Source organism: Diabrotica virgifera, chromosome 1 (assembly GCF_917563875.1).
Source record: "Diabrotica virgifera virgifera chromosome 1, PGI_DIABVI_V3a".
Taxonomy (NCBI): domain Eukaryota; kingdom Metazoa; phylum Arthropoda; class Insecta; order Coleoptera; family Chrysomelidae; genus Diabrotica; species Diabrotica virgifera.
This window is the reverse complement of record NC_065443.1, coordinates 253,174,964-253,194,062: the sequence shown is the minus strand read 5'-3', so window position 1 is coordinate 253,194,062 and position 19,099 is coordinate 253,174,964. Positions and strand designations below refer to the sequence as shown.

General features: G+C 33.4%; 2 protein-coding genes across 2 annotated transcripts; one reads left to right on the top strand and one right to left on the bottom strand.

The window, feature by feature from the left end:
• Positions 1 to 9,272: 9,272 nt before the first annotated feature.
• Positions 9,273 to 11,343, bottom strand: LOC126883364 (glutathione S-transferase omega-1-like). Its single transcript, XM_050648838.1, has 4 exons — positions 11,091 to 11,343; positions 10,859 to 11,029; positions 9,752 to 10,056; positions 9,273 to 9,676 (listed from the first exon to the last, which is right to left on the bottom strand). The coding sequence occupies exons 1-4, from the start codon at positions 11,113 to 11,115 to the stop codon at positions 9,452 to 9,454; spliced, it is 726 nt and encodes a 241-aa protein (XP_050504795.1). The 5' UTR covers positions 11,116 to 11,343; the 3' UTR covers positions 9,273 to 9,451.
• A 4,367-nt stretch (positions 11,344 to 15,710) lies between these two features.
• LOC126893322 (zinc finger MYM-type protein 5-like) lies at positions 15,711 to 16,964 on the top strand. The gene is made up of 2 exons (XM_050663372.1): positions 15,711 to 15,882; positions 16,196 to 16,964. The coding sequence occupies exons 1-2, from the start codon at positions 15,711 to 15,713 to the stop codon at positions 16,726 to 16,728; spliced, it is 705 nt and encodes a 234-aa protein (XP_050519329.1). The 3' UTR covers positions 16,729 to 16,964.
• Positions 16,965 to 19,099: the final 2,135 nt, after the last annotated feature.

Below are 19,099 nucleotides of genomic sequence, written 5' to 3'. Positions count from 1 at the left end.
ATTAATTCTGTAAGCAAAATTATGCAGAAATCTACTGTGATACTTCCAGAGGCTGCTAAAATGTTAGAAGAAGTAAAAAAATATTTAACTGAATGTCGTACAGACTTAGCTTATAAAGAAATGCTTAATGAATCAAAAATTATTGCTGAAGAATTAGACTGCGAAATTAGTTTTCCAGCAGTTGGCACTGTACGACCTAGAAAACGAAGACCTATGTTTAATTATGAAGGAAGAGATGACGCTATACAAAATCCAGAGTTACACTTTAAAGTAAATTTTTACTTTTTTTTATTAGACACTGCCATAACTAAATTAGATGAAAGGTTCGAATTGTTAAGTGATCACAACAACTGTTTTTCGTTTTTACACAACCTTGATACTTTTAAAAATTTAAATTCAAATGATAAATTAAAGTATTGCGCGGATTTGCAAAATAAATTGACAGATTTTCAAACTAAGCATTCTGATATAAATGCAGTCGATTTGCTGAATGAAATTGAAATTTTACCGACCTATTTAAAATCTACTTCCTCTGCAATTGATGTTTTAGGATATTTATTTAAAAATAACTTGATTAGCACATTTCCAAATTTGTCGATTGCTTTACGTATTTATTTAACATTACCGGTTACTGTTGCTGAGGGTGAAAGATCATTTTCCAAATTAAAGATTATAAAAAACTATTTAAGGTCTAGTATGACACAAGAAAGGCTTTCAAATCTAGCTATAATAAGCATTGAAAATGATGTTGACATAGATATTAATGACATTATAAAAGAATTTGCTATCCGAAAATCTAGAAAAATTGATTTTAGCTTTTGAAAAATATGGTCAAACATTAAATAATACCTACCTATTTCAAGATGTGTATTATTATCATAAGTATGTATTCGGATATAGGTATAAGTACGTAATTTTTTATAATTTGTTTTTACATCTGGTACATAATATGTATATACATATGTGACTTACTTTTCATTTAATTAAATATATATCTGATGTTATTAAATTGTGATATAACTAAATAAATAAAATTGTTTGGTTTATTTTAAGAATAGTTCTCTACCTATCTAGCTTCCCTTATGTCGTTCACCTTCTTCACGGTATATAGGAAATAAGTCTTATTTTCTAGGCTGTAACCTCCTTCAACTTATCGCCCAGAAGGGGCGGCACACAAGAGTTTGCACCCCGGCGGCAGGTGAGCTAGAGCCGCCCCTGTCTGCAACCACTTAGGGGAGCACCTTACAATTTAATTAAAAATATCAAGTTGCAAGATTCAAACTATATGATTGCATACAATACCCTAATTGATCGCTATGAAGGTAAAAGAGACTTATCTAGAGCATTATGGAAAAATATTCAGAATGCCAGTGCGGTTAAAACTGATGATCCTGTTTCACTTAGAAAATTGCTAGATATTTTCAATGAAAACTTAGCTTCTCTAGAAAAATTACTTTTTTCTCCCGCTCAATGGGACTTCATTCTAATGAATTTACTCATGGATAAATTGGACGAAGAGACAGTTAGGGCTTTCGAAATATACTTTACTTCAAAAAATATATCTACGTATGAGGAAGTTTATAAGTTCGCATTGCAGCGTTGCACTTCATTGGAGTCATATAAAAGACAAGTGAGCAAAAATAAATCTTCCAGTTCAGATAATTCTAATAAGGTAAAACATTCGTCTCGTCAAACTTCTACATTTCTGACCAGTTCTGTCAATAATAAATGTCTCTTTTGTGATTCCGACCATCCTATATTTAAATGTAATAAATTTCTTGCTGAAACACCTCAAAAACGCTTCGAATTTGTTAAACAGAATAAATTTTGTGAAATTGCTTGTCTAATACTCATGCCACAGTCAAATGCCTTGCGTCCAGAAGGTGTGCCCGATGTAGCAAAAGGCATCATAGCTCTCTCCATTTTGAGAATCCCAATGATCATTCTTCTTCAACTTATAACGAGGTTGCAAGTTCATCTAACGACCATATGCCTTCTGTTTCCGCCTTATCAAATATTTTGACAAATAATGTCTTGCTAGCTACAGCTACAATCCATATTCTTGATCGTTTTGGTAAAGCCCTGGAAGTTAGAGCCTTGTTAGACAGTGCGTCTCAAGCTAACTTCATTAGTAAAGAGTGTGCAGACAAATTAAGTCTCCCTAAATTTAATGCGGCTTTATCGATACAAGGTCTTGACAGGATGTGTACTCCAGCCAAATCAGGCGTAAAACTAAACATTTCTTCGTCTTATGACATAAGCTTCCATTGCGATCTAGATGCAATAATTCTCCCTCAGATTTGCCAAAACATGCCAACTGCTCCCATTTCCTTGGACAACTTGTCACATCTGCAACATTTGAGGTCAGCTGATAAAATGGCACATATTCCCGTCAGAGTGGACGTCCTGTTAGGAGCCAACATTTTTCCGTATATCTTAACAGGCGGAATCATTAAAACTCGGAATGATCAGATCTCAGCCCTTGAAACTAGTTTCGGGTGTGTTTTGATGGGAAATATTCCACCCACAAACATTACAAACATCCATTCGTTTCTTACTGCATTCTCAACTGATGACACAGATCAGTGGGACGCAACGTTAAAACAATTCTGGGCAGTCGAGGAAGTGCCAGAAATTAAATCTTGTTCTCCGGACGACACGTTCTGCGAGAAATTATATTCTGAATCCACTTCTAGAAATTCAGAGGGCAGATTTATTGTAAGTCTCCCTTTTAAAAATGATATACCTTCTTTCGGCGACACAAAACGTTTAGCCTTACAAAGATTTAGCTCTTTAGAGCGCAGATTTGCCAAGAATGAATCACTTAAGATTCAGTACTCAAACTTTATTAGAGGATTCATAGACAATAAGTTTCTAAATCCTATTCAGCCAAGTGCGGCAATAAATAATGCTTATTATCTACCGCATCATTGCATTTACAAGGAGTCCAGTACTACGCCCCTGCGCGTTGTATTTGATGCTTCCGCACATGCTCCCACATTCCCGTCCTTAAACGACGCTTTATTTCCGGGTCCAAAATTACAAAACGATCTCGTAAAGTTGTTACTTAAATTCAGGTTTCATAAATATGTATTCACTGCGGATATTAAATCCATGTTTACTCAGATTCTTATTGCTCCCGATCAACAAAGGTTTCAACGAATACTTTGGCGTTTTTCGGAACAGGAATCTATTGCTGAATACGAACTCACTCGCGTTACTTTCGGTGTGTCTAGCTCACCATATCTTGCAATTCGTACTCTACAGCAGCTAGCACTCGATGAATCAGACTTACCTGTAGCCTCGTCTATACTTCTGAATGATACTTACGTAGATGATGTGGTGACAGGAAGAGTTCCTTTACAAGATAGTGTTGTCGCTATAAAAGAATTGATATCTTTATTAAATCGTGGTGGATTTGAGCTACACAAATGGGCAAGTAATGCTCCTCAATTATTCTCTCTTGCTGATATTCCATTGGATAGTATTCTGCAGCAGTCTTTTTCATTCGACTTAGATCAATTATCGTTGAAGGTATTAGGGCTTGAATGGAATCCAACAACTGATAATTTCTTTTACAAAATTCTACCTCTCCAAGCTTCCTGTACAAAACGAAACCTCTTAAGCCAAATAGCTCGCATATTAGATCCTTATGGGATTCTTAATCCTGTCACTTTGATAGTAAAAACTATTATTCAGCGTCTTTGGTTACTTAATTTAGATTGGGACGCAACTCCACCTTTGGAAATTACTTCAAAGTGGGAGCAATTTAAAATTCAATTGCCTTTACTATCAAAGTTTTCTATACCTAGCTATATTCCGTTAAATGGAATAGTTTTCTGTGAGCTTCATGGATTCTGCGACGCTTCTTTACGTGGATCTTCTGCTGTTACATACCTTCGTGTTTGTTATGATACAGAAGTCATCAAAACCTATTTTCTCTTAGCTCGAACAAAGGTGTCTCCTACCAGAGTTCAAACTATTCCTCGTCTCGAGCTCAATGCAGCCGTGATTCTTAGTAAATTAATGTCTTATTTACTGCAAACTCTTACTATCTCGTTTAGTAGAATTTATGCATGGTCAGATTCGACTGTCGTCCTTCATTGGATTAATTCACAACCGTATAAATGGAAAACTTTCGTAAGTAACAGAATTTCTTATATTCAGGATAGGGTTGCTTCGAAATACTGGCGATATATTCCTTCGTCATTAAATAGTGCTGATCACGGATCCCGTGGACTTTTCCCTGAGGATTTCTTAAATACTCCTGTTTGGTGGGTGGGTCCGGAGTTCCTTCGCACTACTGAAGATAATTGGTCATTCTCTTTGCCCGATTCTATCGAACATGATGTGGAATTAAAACAGAAAAGTTGTCTTTTATCTTTTCCAACAGATGAATTCGTCGATAATCTGTGTAATCGATTTTCTTCTTTTCAAAATTAAAACGCGTCTTCTCGTATGTTCTCTGATTCATTGGTAATCTAAAATCAGCCAATCAACGAACCGTTGGAATGCTTACTATTCAAGAGCAAAGTAATGCCACTAATAAATTAATTAGATTAGTGCAACAGAGATATCTGAAGGAGGAAATAGAACAGGTTAAAGGTAATGCTGCCAAATTCAAATATTTGAAAAAATTGAATCCTTTCTTTGACTCACATGATCTTCTAAGAGTGGGTGGAAGACTTAGCCAATCAGAATTAGCATATGACAAGCGCTTTCCTCTTCTTTTGCCTTCCAAAGGTAACTTTGACAAACTCCTCATCTCAGAAATTCATGTTATATATCTTCATGCAGGCATTCAAGGTACGCACTCCGCCTTGTCACAAAACTTTTGGGTAATTTCGTCCAAACGTGTTATTCGTAGTGTCCTTTCAAAATGTATTTCCTGTTGGAGACTAAAACCTTCGAATTATCAGCCACCCATGGGGATTCTTCCCGACCTACGGATATCCAAAGTGAAACCATTTTCTTGCGTTGGCGTCGATTTTGGCGGCCCTTTTCTGATACGGGCCAATAAACTCAAAAATACTAAACGCACCAAAGCCTATATTTGTCTCTTTGTATGCTTTGCCACTAAGGCCTTGCACTTGGAATTGGTATCTGAGCTTAGTACAGAGGCATTTTTAGCCGCATTCAGACGTTTTATAGCACGTCGAGGACGTTGCTCTGTTGTATATTCCGATTGCGGAATAAATTTTGTAGGCGCAAAATCATATCTAGAGGACATTAAGTCACGGTTTGATAAAGACAACGACATTACAGGCATTTAAATCCCCCTGCAGCTTCCCATTTTGGTGGATTGTTTGAAGCAGGTATAAAAAGCGTAAAACATCATTTGTATAGGGTCATAGGCGAGCAAGTTTTAACGTATGAAGAATTTAATACGTTACTCATTAAATAGAGGCTGTCTTAAATAGTCGTCCTTTATGTCCTGTCAGTAATGATCCAAATGATTTTTCAGTATTAACACCTGGGCATTTCCTGACATTGGAAACTTTAAAGATCATTCCCGATCACGATTACAGTGATGTTAATTTAAATCGATTAAATCGTTGGCAATTACTGCAACGATTACATGCAGACTTTTGGCGAAGATGGAGTAGAGAATATTTACATAGTCTTCATCAACGCACACAGTGGCATAAAAATGAGGGTAATCCTAATCTAGGTACACTCGTATTAATTCGTAATGAGACCAAGCCTCCCTTACAATGGCAAATTGGTCGAATTAAAACTTTAATTTTCGGCAAAGATAGTGTTGCTCGCGTCGCTATTGTACAAACCGCGAAAGGTGAACTTAGGCGACCTTTAGTGAAGCTATGCCCTCTACCATATATTGATTAAAATGCAAATATGCATTTTGGTGGATGGGAATGTTCCGTCCCTCCACATATTTTCCTTTTATATATATAATTAGTAATTAATATTCTAAGTTTTATTATTGTTCATTTTTTGATTGTTTAATCATGTGTGTGTATGCTACGTACTAATACGGTCCTGCACTACCCCCAAGCTAATAGCCACTTAAGAAATAGCTTGACTTGCGATGCATATACACGTATCCCTCAGATTGGTATAGACGTTCAGTGCGAAACCACAGTTTATCTAGTTTTAAATCAAACAAGTGCCAAACCGCCCCCCAGCCTTAGTCGATTAAGAAGAAGAAGACATCATAAAGGTACCGTACATTATATGCATACCACACAATTGAATTGAATAATTTTGATTTAACCCCTTTTTCAAACTATCATATAAACCAGCACCTGTTTAATTAAGTGTCTTATTTCTAATTACCTAAATAGAATCTATAAGTATACAACCAGAACAAATCGAGTCTGATTTTGAAGGAATTCCCACTGCAAAAATGAAGAGAAACAATCTGTAGTCGAAGCAGTATTAATTAAGAAAAATAAATATAGGTACTGATTTATTTGATGTTGCGGCAAATGATGCCGCGTGAATCAATGAAAATTGCAAAGTGCATAAGTACTTGTATTATGTGAAAATAAAGAACAGCTTTATAAAATAACAAATAATGAACTAATTCTTTAAAACGAAATTGCAAAGTCGCAAAAAATCCATTAAAACTCTGTCAAAAATATAATATTTTTTTGTTCCTACATAAATTTTTGTTAAAGTAGATTAAATTACACTTGTTATGATAAAAAAACCATCCAACGAATTCTTTGTTTTAATCTAGTAATAACACTCAAAAGAAATATCGATAAAACGAAACTTTTTTTTTTTATTAATGGCTTTGACATAGCCAATTAGCCAGACTATTTGTTTTTTTTATGGTATTACAATAACAATTTTAAGTTAATATCTAAGCCTACTTATTATCTAAATTTACAGGGTGTTATAATATATTAATGGATACATTTTTCAATTATTTTGTGTGATATTTTTAATTTTATTATCTAAGCCTATTTAAAATTTAAATTTACAGGACGTTACATATTCGTAAAGACATTGTAACGTCTGCTTATTTTTTGGAAAAAGAATTTCGTTTAAATTGACAGGCAAAGGACAATTTAGATCAATTAACTTTTCATACATTACTTTAATATTTTGTCTGTACTGTCCACACTCCAATATGAGGTGCTGTAGATCTCCTATTCCACCACAGGCGCAATATGGGTTATCACTGATACCTATGCTGTGTTTGTATGCTGGGGTTAGTGCGTGATTTGACCTCATTCTGTTTATTGTTTTTATAAATAGCCTATTTGATTCTTGTTTAAACCATCTCTCATTGGGAATTAGTGGTTGGCAATTTCTAAAATTTATTCCCGTTGTACTTTGGTTATATACACGTTGCCAATTTTGTTTGCAATGGTTTTTACTGATATTATCTATATCATGTAGAAGTATGTTGTTTATGTTTCGTTTGGTTAAAGCTGCAGATTTAGCTAATTTGTCGACTTCTTCATTTCCAAATATTCCAGAATGTCCTCTAACCCAACAAATAATAATTGAACTGCCCGAGGAAGTAATATATCATAATATAAACTCTTAATTTCTATCTCAATGTGGTTTAGACTTTTTGTCGATTGGATAGAGTGTTTCAAACAAGCAAGTTTCAAACGAAACTTGCCAACAAGCAATTCTAAGCGTACAGGAATCATTTTCAAGAAATTTATTACCCTATTTTGACTATAATCGCCCCTGTATCAAGCTACTTTTATATGGCACTCATTGTATTATTCAATTTCTTATCTTAATTGGCAACTAACATGTCTATCTCAACAAAAAAGTATATCTATGAAAAAAATCATTTTTCAAACTCTTTCAAACTAGTTTGACAGTTTGAATTTTCAAACCTGTACGATTGACCAGTTTGACTCGACTTGAATTATTTGTCGGAAGGATTGACTTGAGTTTGACTTCAAATTATGTCAAACTCAAGTCAAGTTCAAACATTCAAGTTAAACTTGTGCAACTCTATCAGCACGGTAAAATTCCAACAAAGATTAGTTCCCAATACTCAGAATAGGAGTAGTTCTACTCCTATTCTGAGTACTGGGTACTACTCCTTTGGGAGTGAGACTACTCCTATTCTGACAAAGAGAAATTGATGAATTAATGAGAAAAAATTCCAACAAAGATTAGTTCCCAATACTCAGAATAGGAGTAGTCTCACTCCCAAAGGAGTAGTACCCAGTACTCAGAATAGGAGTAGAACTACTCCTATTCTGAGTATTGGGAACTAATCTTTGTTGGAATTTTACCGTGCTAAATTTTGGTAGTGAAATGCAACCCGATAGATCTATGATTCTTTTCATGAGCATTTTTCAGTGAGTCACAAATGATAGAAAAAAAGGTTAGTCCGTGATAAATACACATTTATGACATTTATTCTAACATGACATTTTAGTTAAATCTGACAGTTGTCACATTTTATTTGCAATTTGGTATAAAAACAAATCAATTTTGTTTATTGCATTTATAAAATGGTATTTTCTTTGATTTGTATAGTCTTATAAATTGTATAGATCAGTGGTTCTTAATCTTTTTGAGTCATGTACCACAAAATACTTTTTATTATTTTTGGTACCACCTAACTGAAATAACTACCTATCTAGATAGGTAATCTAATTAATTGTAATAGTGGTGATTTTGACAGTTTTGCGTTTTGTGTACCACCGCAAATAATGATATGTACCACCAGTGGTACATGTACCACAGATTGAGAACCGCTGGTATAGATTAAATTTTCTTTATATAGAATAATATAATATTATTTAATATTATATTATTAGCACCATCTATTGACAACTAGATTAAATGTTATAAATGTCACCGACGAAATGTAATCAGAGACATGCGTTTTTTCTGTAGCATAAAATTTAATGCGTTAGAGAGAAATCGAAAAACTGAGACGCACTGAAAAATGCTCATGAAAAGAACCATACCTCGACCTTCTTAGCTCCGGTAATTCGTTGGCTTACAAATTTTAGAAGCCACGAATGGTGTAACCAGAAGTTTAGTTCTTTTCAGAAAACCTTCGTTCATAAAATCACATACTTTCTGATATTATAAAAATACATGACACAATACAATTCAACTTAAAACAATTCCGTAATAAAATAGTGATTGATTTGACTTTGCATAATAAGTTCTTTAAAACCCACTGTGAACCTTCCATAACAATTGGTAGGGTATTATCTAAACATAGAGTAAAACTAATCTATCTTAGGAACAAAATAACAATAACAATGAAGAAGAGAATAAAAATAACAAGTGATGATTATATTAAATACACGAAACACATCAAAAAGCTGTAATATTTATTGTCTTCAGCTTTACTAGGTACAGGGTGCAGGCAACATTAAGTGAATTTGGTAAGCGTACGGTATAAAACATCAGAGTAACAGTATATTCTATCAGTTCATTTGAAAATTTTTGCATGTAATTTATATGACTTCCGTCGATTTAAGAATCCATTTTATACTTCATCATAAGCTGGTTCTACACCATCAATTTTTGCTTTTGCAATTATCCAAAACCTCTCACCACTAATATATAACTCCTTGCAAACTGGTTCATTCATCATATCTTTTCTCCATTTCCTTAAAAGTGGAATGTCTGAGTCTTTCAAAGGAAGTTTCTGTTGTAATTTAATTCCTATACACCCTGCTCTCTCTGCCCATGGCCAAATCATGTAATCAGCCTATAAAACATAAGAATCAGCTAAAGTTATAGAAAGAGTAAAAGCAGTAGCTATGGTTAAATTGTAGAAACTTACCATGCCAGGTTTATCTCCACCAAAGAAAGGTGTTCTCCTCTGTGAAAGTACTTCTTCCAAAGGTTGAAGAGCTTCAAGCATCAATTTAGCCCATTCTTCTGCTGAATGTTCTTCCTTTCCTAATAATATTTTTATAAAAACCGCTTGTGGACCACCTGCCTTGTTAATAATATCCTTAACCTGCTGCTTGGCTGCAGGATCTGCAGGATAGAGTGGGTTTTCAGGGTACTTTTCATCTAGATAGTCAGCAATATCCAGGCTTTCTACCACAATTTTATCACCATCAAGAATAGCTGGTACTAATGCTAAAAAAAATCACTTTTTGTTCAAAAATACCAAAACAAAACAAATTCATAGTAAAACCTCTAACAACTTGAATATACTTCAAAAGATTCTAACAAGAAAAATAAGTAAAAATTGAAGGCATTAGATTATTTAAAAAATCATATATGAAATGTACTTTTTAGAACATACTATAAAAAAAGACAGTAAGTGAAAAAACAAATAAAAAAGATCAGTGTACTACAGTAGAAATAAGGTATAACCTTCAATTTCTATTGACATTTGATTTTGATGAAATTTTGGTATTTACCTGTAACTTCAAAATCTACCATATATGCCGAAATGTACTCTGTTATCTTGGGGTGGTATCTACCCAACCGACGGGTTGGAAGATTTATTTTGAAAATATTCTCAAGAATGGGTAGAAAAAATATTCTGTAGGGTTTTTTGAAAAATAAATACTTGTTGTAGTTTTATTTGTGATTGAAAATTTTAAAAATAATGAAAAATTTTAAAAACTCAACATAGAATAACAGGAAAATGGTCAATTTTACTGGAAAAATTAACATTAAAACACTTAAAAAATATTAAAATGAGATTTTGTAGAACTCTCTAGCGACTTTAGCATCTAAATTAAGGGTGTTATTTAAACTTTGACCCCTTATAACTACCCTCGTCCCCTACTCTGGCTTCCGCCAGTAGGGGAAAGTCATGTACACAACTAATTCAACATATCCCCGTATAGTTTTTCCATATTACTTATCACGAGCAAAATCCGCTCCCAGCTCTTAGACTATAATTTTAATATGTACTTTATAAACTTACTTTTTGGATTAATTTTGCTGTACCACTCTGGTCTTCTGACCAAATTAAGATTTACAACATCATGTGGAATGTTTTTCGCTTTCAAGACTAATAAAGCTCGTTGGGCAAAAGGACAGAATTTCATAGAATAGACCCTGAGAAGGCCCTCAGTTCTTGGAGGCTCTAAGGAACCTAAGAAATCACATATTATAATTTAGTAAAGTTATAGTTGCTCTAATTTGATATTACTTACCGGCTGATAAATGTTTTGTAGACATCTTGAATAATTTATAGATGTATTGAAAGATTTTTGTATTTCTGAAGTAAAATTAAAAGTCGGCAGATATTTTTATAGATTAATTTAACCCCAAACTAAGTTAAAGTGTATTTCAACGTCTGTAAGTGGTTAATTCAGCGAAATATTCATTAATATGTAAAGATATGATAACTGTGGATAAGATATGCTAATTTAACATGCGCTTCAACCTTCAGCCAATATCTGTTCTTTACTTTTCGATTATTTTTGTTATACAAAATGTATGTCATTGACTTGGTTAATAACTACAGATTTTCAATTATAGTGAACACTGCTAAGACTGCCGTTAAGTAGTAAACCATTAAAGAAAATCTATCTCATAGTAGAAATTATTATAAAAGTATGCCCGTTGTATTATTTAGCATTGTTTTAATAAAAAACGATGAATTGTTTGCAAATGTGGGTCCATTTTCAAAAGGTAAAAAGAAAATTTATTTCTTTTTTAATAATGTGACATAATTATGTCACAGACTGTTTTCAGATCCCGGCCTAAGTTGTTTACCAAGTAACCTTTTTACGATTTATGATGTTCTATTCCTTCTCGACTTTTGGAGTAAATTCTTTCTTGTTTCTTGTAAACAGTATTCGAGATGTTATTTATTTCTAGAACATTGAATGTTGTATAAATAGTAGGTTTTTGGAATTATTAGTTCAGTTGTGAATTTGAAAACGTCGGGCGCCGTATCGTATATTTTTGAATTTGTAATTAGATTATTAGATTTGGTGTAATAAATAAATTAGATATCGTAGTTTGTAAAATAAAGGATATAAATTCAGTGTTTTTCATTTGTTTAGTTGTAAGTTATTAAAAATAAATAAAGTCAACTAAAATTAAACATTAGTGCCTAAAAGATCATAGAAAAGTAAAGTTTTGTAACATTGGTGCAGAAGTGGATAATAATAAAGAAAATAAACTCGCATTAAATACAGTGTGGAATCTTTAATAATAAATAAATATAAATCGTAATAAATAAAGTGTGTCACCATGTCTTCACAGCATAAGCATAAAATTACTGACCTGCTCGTTAAGGAGCTACGAAATGAATTAGAAGAGAGAGACATGGACACTACCGGGAACAAAAAGTTGATCTCGTCGAACGTCTAAAGATCGCTCTGCAAGAAGAGGGTCAAGATCCAGAAACCTATTTGTTTGAAAACAAGCATGCTGCTTTGATTTCGAAAGTTTCGACAGACATTATATCGTTAGAGAACAAAGTTTCTGGTGAAATCTCCCAAGTTTCGATAGACATTACATCGTTAGAGAACAAAGTTTCTGGTGAAATCTCCTAAGTTTCCTCGGATGTTGATGTTATGAAAGTTTCGACAGACATTACATCGTCAGAGAATAAGATTTCGAAAGTTTCGGGTGATATTTCATCCCTTAAAAGCAAGATGACTAACGAGATCTCTGCTAGCATCTCTAAAGTCACTTCTGATTTTGACGACAAGATATCGTCCCTAAAATCTACTTTTGAAGAAAAGATCAAAGAAATGGAAAAGAAAATGGAGGAAACGGAAAAAGTAGACAAATAATTTTCATCAGTTAATTATTTGGTAATATAAAATGATTTAACATGGAATCTTTACGCTCCAATAAAGTTTGGAGTCGATGTTATACATAAAATTTGTAGACAAAACATGTAAAAATAAATAATGAATATTATCTATTTGTTTCAAATGCATGTGCGCTCAGCGTTTGACATTAACAACCCCCTCGAAGATAGTTCAGCCGAAATCCACGCGGGGTCGTCATTGTGACCATCGCGAATTTATTTACTAATTGAATGCGTAACATTCGCCATTATGTTTGATGTTGAAAAATATTATACTACATAAAAAAATATTTTGCAAGTATTAATAGGTATACATTTTTAGAATCAGTAAGAGATTTATTAAAAAGTAAATTAAATCTGAAACTGTTTTTTGGCGACATGTACTTGTTTCAAATGCATATGCGCTCAGCGTTTGACATTAACAACCCCCTCGAAGCTAGTTCAGCTGAAATCCACGAGAGGTCGTCAGTGTGACTTAACATCGGGTATACAACACGGCACGCTACGCCTCACCTGTGCATCTGGAACTTGATATAGTTTTCCCTTTAAATAACTATAAGTACCAGGATCCAGGTATTTTCAGATTTTCAAAACAATTTCTGATAAACTCCAATAATACACAATAGGCATCAAAATTAACGCACCCCTTAAAAATGGGACATTTTTGATGTCTCGTATTTCCTAAACCTGTTGTCCGATTTGAGTGATTTTTTTAATATGCTATAGCTTTATTATTGAAGAATATCGATGTAATAATACTGTTGCTAAACATGTAAGTGCCATTGTATAGCGGGTGTAACAATGATAGTGTGATTTTTCCTCAAAGTTCGGAACACCCTGTGGAATATTTCAGCGTATATAAAATATTGAAATTAAAACTCAACTGTAGCCTCAGGCTTTCTTAACATTTTGCTTTTTGATTCATTCGCTTATGTTGGATAATAAAAAAGTTAGGCACTTTAACAAAATACAGGGTGTTTCTAAATAAGTGTGACAAACTTTAAGGGGTAATTCTGCATGAAAAAATAATGACCGTTTAATTTATAAACATATGTCCGCAAATACTTCGTATCCGAGATATGTTATGTTGAATTTTTTCTTACAAACTGATTATTTATTTATTGCTCTAAAACCGGTTGAGATAGCAAATGAAATTTAATAGATTTTAAGAGATTGCGCGTTTTTTGACATGCAATTAAGAATTTTATATTCGCCATTGGCGTGCATACGGGTCATATTAAACGTATGCACGCCAATGGTCAATATAAAATTCTTAGTTTATGTCAAAAAATGCGCAATAACTACCTCTTAAAACCTACCAAATTTCATTTGCATATCTCAACCGGTTTTAGACCAATACATAAATCGTCAGTTGGTAAGAATAAATTCAACATCATGTATCTCAGAAACGAAGCATTTGCGGACATATGTTTATAAAGCAAACGGTCATTATTTTTTCATGCAGAATTACCCCTTACCCCTAAAGTACCTAACTTTTTTATTATCCAACATAAGCGAATGAATCAAAAAGCCAAATGTTAAGAAAGCCTACAGCTACAGTTGAGTTTTAATTTCAATATTTTGATACACGCTGAAATATTCCACAGGGTGTTCCGAACTTTGAGCAAAAAACACACTATCATTGTTACACCCGGTATACAATGACAATTATCTGTTTAGCAACAATATTATTACATTGATATTCTTGAATAATAAAGCTATAACATATTAAAATCACTCAAATCGGACAACAGGTTTAGGAAATACGAGACATCAAAAATGTCCCATTTTTAAAGTGGTGCGTTAATTTTGATGCTTAGTGTAAGTGATGAGCGCGCTAATAACCCGCAAAAGATGGAAAACATATTAAATTGTGAGATAAAAAGACATAAAACTAGTAGAGATGTTAAATTTAGCGATAGTAGCATATAAATTGACATTATATTGATTGTTTCCCACCTTTAGACGTATCAGAGGAGTATATGTCAACTAAAATTGTCACTGTGACAGTGGCATTTCTCAAACTCGTCCGATACGTCTAAAGGTAGGAAACAATCAATATAATGTCAATTTATAAGTTACTATCGCCAAATTTAACACCTCTATTAGGTTCATTTTTTTTATCTCAAAACTTGATGTTTTCCATCTTTTGCGTTATTTTGCCGGATATTAGTGTGCTCATCACTGTATATTATTGGAATTTATCAAAAATTGTTTTAAAAATCGGAAAAACGCCTGGATCTGGTGGTCTTTTAAAAGGAAGTCGAAGTATTTAATTTGACAAATTGCTACAAAAAATAAATTTTGTAGCATATGTGGTGGAGATAGCCTCCTGGATAGTGGCGTAGGAATCCACCGGGGCAGTGCCCCGGGGCCCCCGAGGTAAGGGCCCCCGCGAGACTCCTGGGAAAAAAGGAGGGTCATTGTCTAGTTTATGTACTTCTCGAATTTTGAAAAACTAAATATACGTACGTGTTCAGAATGTTCTTTTAAACAAAATATCTATTACTATTTTCCCGGTATTACTTACTAAATTTTCTGGGATTTTTCCATTGCCCTTCAAGGATCCCATCAACTTCGTCGCAAATACGTAATTAAGTACGCAATTAGTGTGACTGTTTGCCTGCTCAGAACGTAAAAACATGGCACAAAACGGTAAAAATCTTATTTTTAATCGTCGATTGTGTCGTAAAAAAGCTTTACCGGCGAAATTGTAAACTATTTTTTGTTTATAAGAACTTGCAGAATTTTTAATTTGTGGTGAGTGGCTGCCTGGCAGGTAGTGGGTGGGGAGGGGATCGCAGCCGTAGCGGCGAAGAGCGAATGACCTTGTGTCTATTGTTCTCAGTACGTAGTCAGTAATCAGTTCGTCAACACTCCTGTCTCTGCTGTAGTCTGTGTGTGCGTTTTAGCGTTTATTTGGTTACAAAAGTATGGTGCGTGTACGTGCGGCCTATTTAATCTGATCTGTGTATAGTTTGTAAATAGTTTTAATAAACTGAGTATGAAGCGAACTTATGAAAGTGGGTCTCAGAAACGCAAAGAGAAAAAACGAAAAGACGATGAAGCTGCACGAAGTTCAAAAAATTTAAACGCTTGGTTAACTGCTTCCACTTCTCAAACCAAGGACCAAGATCTTTGTGAAACAGTTAATCAACCTACTCAATCCGAATCAGGTAAGAATAGCAATGTATCCATTTTTTAAACGATTAGTTTATTTTCCAAACTATCACACTTTTCAAATTCGTAAAAAAGATTTAGTTACAACAATTAAAATTTACTTTTATAACAACAAAACTAAATAAAAAGAAAAACTAGGCTCGACTAATTACTTTTGCACACTTAGGTATTTTTATTTTCAAGATCCATTTTATAAAATTATTTAATGAAAGGATCTTAAACCGTTTAAAAATGACGGTTATTTTCAAAGCTATTTGTAGATTTTGAGGTTTGCTATTGATTTATCTATCACACGATTTTTAATTTCAGAATTAAAAAAGCCATGTCAAGTTGAAGATGAAATTAAAATAACGGGTCGTGAGCTGGAAACCTGTCATAACGAAAGTCATGAAGAACTTCACTCTACAGAAAATTCTACTAAACTCATAAATGAGCAAGGTCAAATTGAAGTACGTGTTACACACGAACTTGAAGATGCGCTTAATGTGAGTTTGTGTGATGTTTTACCAAAAACTGTTAATGAAAGTGAGCTTAAACGTAAACTGGTCAGGGATGGTCCTTATCAACCTGAAGGACCTTTTCCAAGAGATAGGCAAGGGCGATGTTTTTCGAGTCATTATTATTCATTTACAACCAACGCTGGTATAAAACTCAAGAGAAATTGGTTGTGCTATTCAAAAAGTAACGATTGTGTCTATTGCCTTCCATGTTGGTTGTTTCCTCAGGACGTCCTTGTAACTGGAATAAATTTGAGTAACCTGTTTTCAAAAAACGGCGTGAGAGACTGGAAACACATTTCGGAACGCATAGCTAGTCATGAAGGGCCAAAAGTGCATTCTTAAGCCTGCATGGTGTATGAACAGTGGTCAAGAAATAGAACTGTTGTAGATACTATTAACAAACAAAGTGAAGATGAAAGAAGATTTTAGTTAGAAGAAGTTAAGTTTATATAAAAAAATCATTTTGAGGCTAAGCATGATTAGCTTATTTAAAAGTAGATTAAAGAGCTAGAACTGCAAAATAGTTAGATATTTTAAAATAAAAAAAAAAAAAATAAAATCAATTAAAAAATTTGTATTCACCCAAAAGCAAGCTGAATTTTTTTTTGTAGTAGGGGCCCCGTGAGTGGACTTGCCCCAGGGCCCCCGGATTTATCGCTATGCCACTGCTCCTGGATAGCATGTGCCATTAATGAAGGAGCTAAAATCAACCTCACAATAAAATGGAAATAAAAATTGGAGAAATCGCAATGAGTTGGTCGGAAAAATATCGACGAGGCTCGTATTGCTCAAGGCAATAAAAGGAGCAGCATGGCATTAAAAGAGGGCTGAATTTTATGTACAAATTGGTTGTACTGATGTAAAACCATTGACATATTAAGCGCATGACATATTAGACAAGGCATACTCACCAAAAAAGCGTAACGCGGAAACATCATGGAAACAGTCGATCGGTGGTCTATCTATCTCTTTTAACCAAACGATCCCGCGCATGTGACAGACAAAGATGGCTAGACCACTCAATCCTATGTCGGCGTTACACCTCGATGCATTGAGTGGCATATGACTAGCCCGGTCTATCCTTAACATGTCTCTGTGCAAGACAGACGGTTTTTGCAGAGAAGGAAACCATATAGATGGAAGAAACGTCCTAGAAGCAATATTATGATAATCCAAAAGAGGTATACAAAGGTCCCATGTCCCATGACAAAGCACCAGAGACAAGTAGTATCTCGCCTGAAGCAAAGAAAAAAAATGGAACAAGAATAGGTACATAATTTAGGTAGGTACAGATTTCAAAATAATCATACTACAGCACTTTGAGTTAAAGAGGGATGAGGATTTAAAGAACATGCGTCTTTTGAGATACGTTTATTTTTGCATTTCCATCCTAAACGGTAACTTAATTATTTTTGTAAATGTAACACTCTGGATCTGTGTATAGTATAATAATATACAGGGTGTAACAAAAATGCAGGTCATAAATTAAATTACATATACTGGTACCAAAAATAGTTCGATTGAACCTAACTTACCTTATACATTATTAGTACAAATGTGTACATAAAAAAAGTTAAAACTCTTTGAAGTTACAAAACGAAAATCGATTTTTTCCAATATATCGAAAAATATGTGGTATTCTTATGGTAGTGACATCTCAAAAAAATAATAACAGTGAAATTTGCACACCCCATAAAAATTTTATGGGGGTTTGGTTCCCTTAAACGCCCCCAAACATTTGTGAGCGTTCCAATTAAATTATTACTGAGGTACCATTAGTTAAACACAATGTTTTTAAAAATTTTTGCCTCTTAGTATTTTTTCGATAAGCCAGTTTTTATCGAGATGCGGCTTCTTTTTTAATGTGTTTACATAAAAATTTTATGGGTGTTTTGTTCCCTTAAACGCCCCAGATGTTTGTGTACGTTCCAATTAAATTATTATTGTGTTACCATTAGTTAAACACAATGTTTCTAAAACTTTTTGCCTCTTAGTATTTTATCGATAAACGATTTTTTATCGAGATATTAATATGTTTCAAAATAGACTTAAAAAATATTAATTCACAATAAATTTTCATATTATTACCAGGTCTCTATAATCTTACTTACCATGTAAAAATTTGTGTTGGATTTTACAAATGTTCAAAATATCTCGATAAAAACTGACTTATTGAAAAATTACAAAGAGACAAAAAAGTTTTAGAAACATTTTGTTCAACTAATGGTACCACAATAATAATTTAATTGGAACGTACACAAAATATTTGGGAGGGTTTAAGGAAATAAACCCCCCATAAATTTTTTATGGGGTTAACAAATTCACTTATATTCTTTTTTAAAGATGTTCCTGCCATAAGAATTCCACATGTCCGTTTTTAATAGAAAATCTCTAATAGTTTCCAATATATTGAAAAAAAAATCGATTTTAATTTTGTAACTTCAAGGGGCTATAACTTTTTTTATGTACACATTTGTACTAATACTAAGGTAAGTTAGGTTCAATCGAACTATTTTTGGTCCCAGAACATGTGATTTAATTTATGGCCTGTATTTTTGTTACACCCTGTATAACTCAGATGTATTGATATTATCTCAACAATGATTCGACGAAAATTTAGATTTCGTTTTACAGATAAAATAATACACATTATTTAGTAATTACATTGTACAAATAAGTACACAAAAATTAGATTATATATATTAAAAAGGAT